The 11,454-nt window shown below is 42.2% G+C and overlaps 2 protein-coding genes across 2 annotated transcripts in view; both read right to left on the bottom strand.

Moving 5' to 3' along the window:
• The window catches only part of loxhd1a (lipoxygenase homology PLAT domains 1a), a gene marked incomplete at both ends in the record, with an annotated part of 32,008 nt that extends 23,127 nt beyond the window's left edge, over window positions 1-8,881 (bottom strand). The window contains 7 exon segments of the mRNA XM_083984076.1: window positions 71-219; window positions 334-432; window positions 1,233-1,417; window positions 2,141-2,221; window positions 3,769-3,780; window positions 4,766-4,880; window positions 8,122-8,881. Of these exon segments, the coding sequence (XP_083840202.1) occupies window positions 71-219; window positions 334-432; window positions 1,233-1,417; window positions 2,141-2,221; window positions 3,769-3,780; window positions 4,766-4,880; window positions 8,122-8,881 (1,401 nt within the window).
• atp5fa1 (ATP synthase F1 subunit alpha) overlaps window positions 1-11,454 on the bottom strand; it is a 126,723-nt gene that overhangs the window by 68,376 nt on the left and 46,893 nt on the right. The gene's annotated exons all lie outside the window — the stretch shown is intronic.

Consider the following 11,454-nt stretch of genomic DNA (forward strand, 5'->3'; position numbering starts at 1 on the left):
AGGATGCTCTATGATGAGGGTCTTTATGTATGTGTGCATGTCTGTGAAGGTTACATAGTTTATTACATGCCTTATCCAGAAACCATCCAGCTGAGGAACCTTTGTTGTTGTGACCGATGGTGATTTTCTTCAGCCTCCCCAGGTTTTGAGAGTCGACCGTAAACTTGTCCTCGGTGCCTCGTTCAAAGTTGTCTTTGTCACTGTCCAGTCGTCTCTCTCCTTACATGATAAACAAAGGTTTAAGAAAACAAATGTTCCTCTGTTTATTTATAAATCCAATAAATAGCTATCCAATAATGCTGTAACATAATTACTCTCTAATAAATAATGTACCTGTGTCACCGATCTCTCCAAAGATATTTAAGAAGACATCAGCGTCAGTGCCACTTCCCTTCATATCAGAAGTGAACACGCTCACTAGGTATTTATTTACTGAAACACATAAGATATAAAACAGGAATTTAAGATTAGAGTTTATTATATATAAACACTGATTATCAGTTTATACCGTGAACAGTCTTTTGTCTAAACAAGTTATGCAATTAGGCAGGTCCCTTGCTAATCCTTGCTGAGATGGTTTCCAGGTTAAATATTCATAACAGCCTCTGTGTGTGTGTGTGTGTGTGTGTGTGTGTGTGTGTGTGTGTTGTGGTTGTTAGAGCCACATTGCTCCGACCACTCCCTAGCAGCAGCAGCACAGTGTCTGTCCTCTGGTCTTTATCTGAGCCTCGGCTCGGCGACGCTCTGCTTGATTGACTGCAGCCACTGAGACGTTAGATCACATTGCAGCAGAGGACACATGGGCTGGTTTACCTGAGGATTACACTCTGAAGGAATTCCATTACAACCTGAAACAGTAGGAAGATCTGTGGCTCCTCAGAGGCACCTGTGTATACACCTGGCCAGACACATGGCACTGATACTGTCAAAGTTCAAAAAAACGTTTTTCGGTTCATCTCTTATAGCTCTAAATATCTCTTTCTACTTGCCTTAAACTTATTATCAGAGAATGCATCATATTTGTGTTGAAACTGAGCAGCTTTAAGACTCAGAGAGGTCAAAGTCTATGTGTATTGTGTTTAAGAGATCTACAAAAATCAGTTCTGGTGATATTTACAAACCCAGCGCTTTCTGTTTGAGGCATTTTGAATTTAATCGATTGTTATTTTCCCTAAAGAACCTCTCTGAACCTTTGTGTCTTTGTTTCGTGTGATTGTCCCAGGGTGACCTACTTTGCCGGATATCCATGGGGTTCATGCTGCCCAGCAGGTCCCTGACAGACTGTTTGTCAGCCTCCTCTCGACTCAGCCAGTTGTTGCAGGCGAAAAAGAAGCGCAGATGGGGCCGGTTCATGTCGGTCACAATCACCCGGTCCAAGAACCAGCTGGCGTTCATCCCTGTGTTGTCATGCTCGATTCTGAAGAAAATCAAGAGTCGTAGAGTGACATGAATTCACCCTGCAGGTAGAGACATGTCAAATGCACCAGTTCCTTTGTGTGTGTTTATAGAGTTTGTATTTCTGCAATGGTTAATACCAAATAACAGAACTTGCCTTCAACTATCGGAAATATCACGGGGACTGAATAGGATTTGGGTAAAATAGCACAAACAACAACACATTTAGCACCTCAGGAAACTGATTCATGTTGATGTTAAAGCCAGAGGCCAAAACATCTGGAGTCAGGCTTGCTGCTGTTTGTTTGTTTTTTAACATCACTCAGGTCAAAAGCAGCAGAAATCCCACACGAACATGCCGGGAGAAAAAGCAACACTTCCGTTGTTCTTCAGTTTTTAAATTTTTACATGACCTGCTGCCTCATTTCCCTGCTCGTGTCTGGTGGCTGTGACGTAACTCAGCCTCCTCTGGAGTAAGACATTAACTCCCAACAACAGATGGAGCTTAACCTCGTGTCACTGGATGAAATGCTTTGATGGCCAGTGGCGCTGTGTGATCCTCTCTGTAAGCTGCTGTCATCCTGTATGAGGTACACTTAACTATGAAGCCTTAACTGTGATGTTGTCAGTGACCTGTAGCTGTGCCCTGAGGGAATATTCTGCAGCCATGCAAACAACAAATGATACAACAGTATGCACATATATAATGCAAGTTATTACAGATCACCAGAACATTGGACTTTACCTCAGCTTCTTCAGAGGTCCCACATAGTGTGTTTTGATGCGGAAAACATCTGTCTTATTCTTCTCAAATGCTGTTCTGCTCCTAAATTGAGGAAACATAGGAAAATATCAGAATTTGGGAGAAGCTGATTGGTTAGAGAGAAAGAGAAAAAGGGAGAGGGAGGGGGTGTCTGTGTTAGCATGAGAAAGATATATATATATATATTATTTAATTGGGAGAGATTAGAGGGTAAATAGATACTGCACTGAACTCTGTATCAGTAAATTACATCTCCTGGCTGATCCAGCTTAAGGTGGTCTCATGACAGTGGTATAATCTGAACCCTCCTCAGGCTTGGCCACTTCAACGCTGCTGCTGCTGCCGCTGCCGCCTCCTCCACCACCTCGCATACGTCTACCCCTCGCAGCGATGAACCAGGGGCTGCGCACGAGGCAGACCCCCTCTGCCAACCGCAGCGAATCAGACACCCTCTTTTCCATTAACAGAGAAAACCTGCCTTTGTCTCTGACCCACATCTCCATCTGTTCTCCTCCCCCTGCAATATTCAGCCCATGCGACAATGCCAAGTCGCACATAATTAAAGTGCATGGTGTCATATACTGTAAAAAAAAAACACCGCCAAGAATGAAATACGCTCCAGCACACATGAATGCATGCCCTCATTATCTGTCCCCATGTAAAATCACCTGTAGGAGAATGATGGTGAGACAAAAAAAAAAAAAAATCAAACCCAATGCAAACTTTGGAATTCATGCAATGTCACTGACTAATAATAATCACAGTAAATTTCCAAAGAATTGCATTTTTAATCTGCCTCAATTGTTCAATCGGGCAAATAGTATTTAGAGACATAGCAACCCCCCCCTTACCTGTATTATGTCGTGAAGTTTTAAACGATCATTACACAATACAGGCAGGACCTAATATATACTGGAGTAAGGCGAAACTCCTAACTATACAATATGTTTATATATCATATGACAAAAGTGACCTAATTACCATCCATGTATGGTGTTTCCCCTGCTGAGCCAGACCATGACACAGCATGGAGATACTGCATACATGGCATGTTGGTGCTGTCTGCAGTGGATGAATGAGACCCCCACAAGGTGTGGGTGACATGGTCTCGTGTGCATTACAATAAGTTGGTATATCCTATACGCTGCACAGGTAACCCTATCTGTGAATCAATGTGTGCAGAGATAAAGGGAGCCCAGTGCTGATAAGATCCCCTGAGAGTCATCTGATCATCCTAAGAAATGACATCGTGGTCTTCTTTCATTTGCCTCTGAATGGAAAAGAAGACCGGCCATGCCACATAGTTCCTCCTTACTCCACGTATTCTGTGTCCGACATTGTAATACGACTGTATGGAGGAGAAATTCCTGCACCACAACTGAACCTTTTGTGCTTCTCTGACATCGGAGGATTTTTCACATTTCAGATTGATAAGGGTTTTGACTAAGAGGTCAAAGGACAACTTAATTTAGTTTTTATCCTTGGCCGTGCAGGCACCAGGTTAGTGTTGAACAGGAACTCTCTCGCTCTCATACAGTGCTATATGCACAATACAAGCAAACACAAGGACAGAATCATATCCGTCCTTGAGCAGACTCATTAGAAAATACCTCTTTTCTGTGCTGAAGGATCAGAGAGGAATAGAACAGATTAAAAGTTAACAGCTGACATTGAAAAGGCGTCACATTAGTTAAACGTACTAATTATGACAACAGAATGAACAACAATTGACTCAAAGGGTGCGGTGTTACACATACAGTTTGCAAAGCAAATCAGAGTCATTCAGATCTGATTCATAGTCTTAAAGGAGAATTACGGTCATTTTTGACCCCTAAACACTCAAAAAACTATCAAATATCTATGGTACATGACTCGAATCCTTATGACACACCACTGAACTCATAAACTGTACAGTATAAACCGGTACTTTGTGTTTTTGCATGTTATCACTCACCTCAGACAGCCAAACTCTGGAACGTCCTGGAAAGACATTACTATCCGATCGCAGAGCGCCTGCTCTCCCCGCCACAGAAACAAACACTTTTTCCTTGTTGTGATGATTTCTTTACAAAAATAAACGGTCGAGCAGTGCAGTGGTAATGTCCAAAATATCTCTGACCGTTTATTTTTGTAAAGAAATCATCACAACAAGGAAAAAGTGTTTGTTTCTGTGGCGGGGAGAGCAGGCGCTCTGCGATCGGATAGTAATGTCTTTCCAGGATGTTCCAGAGTTTGGCTGTCTGAGGTGAGTGATAACATGCAAAAACACAAAGTTTATACTGTTTATACTGTACAGTTTATGAGTTCAGTGGTGTGTCATAAGGATTCGAGTCATGTACCATAGATATTTGATTGTTTTTTGAGTGTTTGTTGTGGCTGAAAAAGTTGCCCCCATACTTTAGCGTTGTCGCTAGCGCTAGCGCCGTCCAGCCATGGTTTAACTCCGGTTCGCCTGCATCAATTTTAGTCGCGTTTTTTGCTCCCCCCAACACTGGATGACCATCAGGACAACGATTTAGGGGTCAAAAATGACCGGAATTCTCCTTTAAAGACAAAGTATGTATTACTTATATTTCAGTGGCATCAACATTAACCCCTTTAACTCACTTGCTCGCCAGGTGAATCTTGGGCGTGACACCAAAATCTCCAAAAAGAGTAACAAACACATTAGCATCAGTCCCCGCTCCCTTTATATCACCAGTCACAGTGACCACTTCGTACACTGAAAGAGAAAGAGAAAGCAAAATGGAGATTACAAAGACACAGGGAGATTAAAATGTGCATGGTGTTTCCCATTTTGTTAAAAGCATCGTCTGAAATGTTGAGAGTGTGTGTGTGTTGGGAATGAATTCTTTGATGTCTGGCAGGGAGGGACTACTTTGAAGAGTGAAAACTTGAACAAAAGGACAAACCCCAAAGTCACATCCTCGCACAGTGTCCAATAATCTATAAACATTTGGGAGCATTGTGTTTCCTTCCATGCGCGGTTGCCAGGGAATTCAATGCCGCGAATCTGCAGTGAATCCATGTCTGGTGTGATAACACCAGCCAGGCCTCTCTCACATTTCACAAATGTGTCTCTCTGGGCCACTGGGCTGATGGGAAGGTAAACAACTCAGCAGTCTGTAAAACTTCCCTCAGTTTAGTGTGTTTATTAAGTGTTTATATCTGAGCACGCAGCCATTGGGGATGTTGATGACCAGTCCTACACTTTGGTCAAGACTAAAATATCTAATAGAATAGATGAATAGATGAATTTGGTTGAAGCATTTACATCAAGAAAGAACACAAATGACTTTAGTGATCCCTTGATATTTACTTTGAAGCACAATAAATGTGACATTGTTAGTTCCCAGTGAAATGTCTCAACAACTATGGATAGATTGAATGAAATTTGGTGCAGGTATGTGTGTGTAAGTATGGTTTATAATTAATGAAGTGATTCTTTAATTTTTCATAGGGCGCCACAATCAGGGGAAACGTTCACTTTGTCCAATACTTTACTTTTGACTGACTATTCCCATCAGCTTCAGGTGTACTTTGTACTAAACCACCACAGTAAACATCAACATGCTAACATTGTCATTATCAGCATGTGAGCAAGCTTGTGTTGCCATTAAGCTCAAACCCAATGAATGAATGAAAGATTTTATATATTGATAGATAGATTTGTTTTTCGTAACATTCAAATTGGTTCATGGTGAAAACCAAGATCAATCCTAATCCTCTACTTTTTATCAGTCTTTTTTTTTTTTTTATGTCACTATGAATCCACTGAGTTCATAGTGACTCATCAAATTATTTGTAACTCTAAACATATTTTTTCTGAGTGGATTTTGAAAGTCACACCTGTGCAGCAGTCGTTTGAGTAATAACATTAAATGTTCATGAGGGATAAGTCGGTGCATAGCCTAGCTGTTGCCTGTGACTCAATACCTCGGCGTATGTGGTAATTCTATAGTCCTACTGCATTACAACATGTGTACGTAAACTCCTGTCCTGCTGCGGTTAGGTAATTGCCATCATTATGTGGACTTAAAGGTATGTGACTTGAGCTCAAATTTCTCCTGGCAAGTTCAACTGGAGAGAAACAAAGGTGTGGTCCGGTCTGTAGACTGCTGCAATGGTCAAGGCTACCTCTCTGTGGGATATCTATTGTTCAAGTGGAGCAGGTGAGAGTTAAGTTAAGGTTGTTAAGGTTATGCAACAAAGGGATAACTGTTCAAATTCGAGTGGACAAATGGGTAAGAGGGCAGGAGATATAGGACAACCAGATAACCTAAAGACATCCAGGAGAAGGAGAAGAGAAAAGGCAGAGGCCTGATAAAGTGCAACTTGACCATAGTGGATAAGGCAGGGTCATGGATACCTAATTAACAGTGAGCGGGGCCATTAAACCCAGACTGAAGAGAAAGAGAGACACCTGATAAAATCAGATAGACACTGGCCTGGTAAAACTGAGCCTCGCTAAACTCTTAGCGTGTCAGAGACCTAAGTGAGTTACAAAGACTGTTCGACTTTAAATTGCACAATGATCACAAGCTAAAAACTGCATTAGCAGCAGTCGGTTACTTCATGGCACCCATTATTCAGCTATTAAAATGCCAGACAGTGCACTGACACGCCGACACGCCACCTTTCAGCTCTCACTTTGACAACTTGAAAGGAAAATGAGATGAAAACCTTTTAGGTCCAGACTTTTTCTTATGTATTTATGCGCAGTGTTCTCATTCAAAAGACCTTTCAGTGCAGCCGAGTGCTCCACTCTGCAAATGGTACTAATTTGTTTTGCTAAATATGTTTTGCTTTAAGAGAGTTTTTAATGCCAGAGACCAGTTTCTATTCAAAGTCCTACGTCTGATCACAAGCAGATTTTATAATTTGGAAAACATTTTAAATCCAGTAAGAACATTTAGGGCCAGAGAATAATCAAAAGTCCACATGTTGAATTTTTCTGGGGCTTTCCACTCCAAACAACATTTGAATGCATGTCTAGAAGAGCAGTAGCAATATTAGTAGAACATGAGTAGAGTGAATGCTTGCATGTCTTTTCTGATTATTGACAAGTTTCCCTATGTTCAGGTTGTTTCATGTAAACAATAACCAGAGGACACAAAAATGTAGGGTTGGTAAGGAAACAGTGTTTAAAGCAGAAGTAAGCGGAATGTTTGTGTTAATATAAGTCTTAAATAGTTATATCTTCCGACAGCAATCACTTATATCGAGTGTTTGGTCCGAAACACGGGTCTGTCAGTCACTCTGCTCTGCTGTAAGCCGAGGAGAAAACTTTCCTTGTATCCTACAACCTTTATCCAATGAAGAGAGAGAACGGCATAAAGGGGCGGTCCTCTCTGTGTGTGCAGCCAAGGGATGCGCGTGAATGTGGTGACGTAGGGACGAGGGCGGGGACTGCTAACTCCATCGGCTGACAAGAAGTTAGCCAAAACGACCGGATCGCTTACTTCTGCTTTAAGGCTACAATCATGAGATAAACATGAGAATTGCAGCATATTTGCATTTGTATCATGTGATTCCCTTCCTTCCGCTCAACAAAACTAAAAAAATAAACATACAGCCCCCTTGCAGGGTATTATTGTTGCTCACATTTTCTGAATCCCTGCTGCTCTTGCTTTAAGAAAAGCCCTCTGGCTCCCGGCCCTGCCTCTGGCCCTGGTGTTGCTCCCAGCCCCTGTGTCTGGGATGGCACCCAGCACCTGTCTGCCCCCGAGCCTCTGTTTGCCTCCATTCATGTGGAACATAACTGAGCTTTCACCCAGGAACAATCACAGAGGGAGTTCCCCAGAGTGGCCCTGTGCAGAGCAGAGGGCAACTACAGGAAATCTGCAGTCAAGGTTTGACCAATTAGCTCAGTCCATCCAGCAGGTCCATACGGTGCTTTATGCCAGACAACCAATACTTATCTTAAAGATGCATTGTGGTCTCTCTGTCAGACCCTTTCTTACCTTTCTTTTTGTAGTATTCATCCTCGTATCCATCTGATGAGTCCGTGTGGTAGTTCAGCAGCTCGCTCTGATAAAGTGCACCAAAGTCCGTCTGTTTATTTTTGGATTTCTTCCCCTTTTTCTTTTTGTCCTCATCGCTGTCCGCAGATCCCTTCTTCTTTGCCTTCTTCTTTTTCTTTTTCTTCGAGTCCTCCTCCTCCTCGTCCTGATCCTCGATCAAGGGCTCCTCGTCGTCGTCGTCGTTGTGAGATTTCTTCTTCTTCTTGCCATCTTTAGATGTTTTATCCTTGGAGCCCATCGCCTCCTCCTCTCCTCCCTCTGGGTTTTCGGCTGAGGATTTCTTCTTCTTTTTCTTCTTCTCCTCCTTCGATCCCTCAGTCACTTCCTGCTTAAGCTTCTCTGATTTCTCCTTTTTGGAACTGGTGGTGGTGGGGTCGTTGTTGTTCTGCTCATCCTCTTCAGCTTCATTTTCAATCACAGCTCCAGCCTCAGAATCATCCTCTGGTTGTTTCTTTTTCTTCTCCTTCTTCTTCTCTTTTACTTTTTCACCCTCTTTTTTCTTCCTCTCTTTCCCTGTGGCCTCCTGACTCTCGGAGCTCACGGCGCTCTTGTGTTTCTTCTGACGCTTCTCTCCTTTTGTGGTGTCCCCACAGGTCACACCGTTGCTCCTCTCCTTTAACTTTGGCTCCGTTTCCTCCAAGTCGTCATCAACCTCTTCGGTTTCCTCCGAAGCTGCGGATTTTTTCTGTTTCGACGGCATCTTTTATTCATTTACTTCCCTGGCCTTTAGTTTCGTAAGTGCTGCCTTGAGTTTCTAATGGTGTAAGACAATTCATTTGACCCTTGGCTGCGAGGTGCTTCTGGGATCCAGAGGTGCACGGCGGCCTGGGTGTGTTCGGCTGAAGGTATACCAACTCTGGACATGCGGGTGGAGTGACGGCTGCCTGGATGTCACCTAACTGGGCAGTAGCTATATGTCCATACAACCAACACACACACTACTCATGAAAAATTACTGTCACCTCAGCACTCACGTGACCCATGGGAGAAAGCCCTGTGAAAAAGGAGCCTTGCACAGAGAACTTATCCTCTCTGCCACGGCACTCTCCATTATTCATGGTGTCGGGATCGCTTTACGGGCCGGGGGCGTCTCGCTTTTACCTGCAGTCGCACGAACACAGACAGACACGCATTAACACACATACAAACTCTCCCTTACAACTACTCCCTTTTCGGATATAACCGAGTTTGTCAATCAGTATGAATCACGATTACAAGTCCTGACTGAGGAAGAGAAAATCATGACTGAAGGCAAACTGTGGCTCAAGATTTAAAGATGAGTTGATATCAGCTATGATTTTTTTTTTTTTTTGAGGCAGTTTTCCGCCATTGTAAATGAATGTAAAAGTTTTAGGGATATACAGCTTTATTTCCAGGAGTAAGTAAAGAGAATTAATAGGCCTACCACTTTTATCTTTGCACAATGAATATAGGCCTACAGCCAGCTCCGCTTGAGCATGAGTTTACTTAATAAACGTATGATAAATAAAGAAAAACTGAATAGCAAGTCTATGTTGAGGAAAAGAAAACTCCTCTGTGCAAATATTTGTTGCAGATCCGTCACACATCTGCACCTGACTACAAGCCAAATAATCCCATTAGTCTTATTACTACCACCTGCCACCTGATAATGTAGGCATCAAGGGGAAGGGCAGAGCCTGGTCATATTGATCTTTCAACATCAGGTTACCCATAACAGTGGAGTCAAACTTCATTTGACACAGTGAACTCTCGACGATAAGATAACACATTCACATTTATTGCATTATCTTACAATATTTTTACAGTGTGGTCTAATATTTTGTTTTATTTTGTGTTTTTTTTGTGTGTAATTTCTGTCGACAACTAGAGGAATTCTTCATAATTACAAAAACATTGCCAACGTGTCTGGCAGTATCTGCTGCAGTCACACATAACTTACACACATGAATGCAGACACTGGTGGCAGGCGAAGGATAATTCCCTTTCACTCCCAGTTTATGTGAACAAAGGGGCGAAATACAACATTGGCTTCGTGTGACGGAAGCAACTCAACAAAAGAGTCGGAAGAAGAAGAGTCAGAAGTAAGAAGAGTCTCAGAAGAGAGTCAGAAAAAAGAGTCAAAAGAAAAAGAATAATTAGAAAAAGAAGAGGCGAAAGTACCAAGGCGTCAGGTAATTAACCTGCATCATAATATACACAGCCAGACCGCCCTCCCTTCTTATCTTACCCGGCTAGCGAAGTTACTCTGTCGGCTCGATGTAGCATTAGCTTGATTTAGCTCCGATGTTCAGCCTGGTTTCCATGAGAACGTTCACACAACAGTTCCATTATAGAACGTTCACATAGCAGTTCCAATGTAGAACGTTCACACAGCAGTTCCAATATAGAACGTCTCTGGCAGTTCCTCGCGCTACGTTGAGAAGTTCTCCACAGGGAGTGAAAGTTTGCTAGCATGACGCAGACACCTTGATCCCTCCACCACCACCTGTGTTCCTGTGTTGCCTCAACGCCACCGGCGGTGCTGTAGGTGGGTCCACGGTCTTTCCTGGGCCTTCACTGCCCGAGCTTGCGCGGCAAACTTCGCAGTTGTTACTACGGTTGTCCACTGGAGTCTGTCTGTCGGCCATACTGGGGCACATTAACACAGTTTTCAGTCCCACCAATCATTCCACATAGAAAAGAAAAGCACACCGAAAGCACTGTATATTAGAGGCTGTCGTAAACATCTAGGCCCAAGAGTAATAGGCTATAAGCTAATTTTGCTCATAACAATAGTAGGCTAAAGCAGCAGTATGATTTTCTGCTTTCATGGCCCTCCTCCAAATTGCTAACTTAGCTAATGAATATCCAGTTAAAAGCTACTTTCCCATAAAGTTTAACCAGCTACATACAAAATTAAACTATTACTATTGCTTATTTTATCTGGGCTATTATACTTTTTGTTATTTCAACTATTCACTTTTTCTTCTTCTTTTTTTTTTCTTCTTTTTTTACTTTTTACAATTTATATTGTATGCCCATTAGCTAACTTAGTGTTACATTAACAACCACTGTTTCAACTCAACTGACTTTACAATTTTATAGTTCCAGATATTCAGCTGACTGAACATATATGACTTATACTACATCTTGTAAGAAGAACTACGACTAATCTGGCTGATCCCCACTCATACACAACAATAATGAATCCATGAACATACAAGTGAGAAAAACCAAACAAGTTTATTTACAAACACAATACCAGTATAAAGAAGAATCCAGAGTCAGTTAAGAAACACTGTGTTTCATATT

This window comes from Trachurus trachurus, assembly GCF_905171665.1.
Source record: "Trachurus trachurus genome assembly, chromosome: 12".
Taxonomy (NCBI): Eukaryota; Metazoa; Chordata; class Actinopteri; order Carangiformes; family Carangidae; genus Trachurus; species Trachurus trachurus.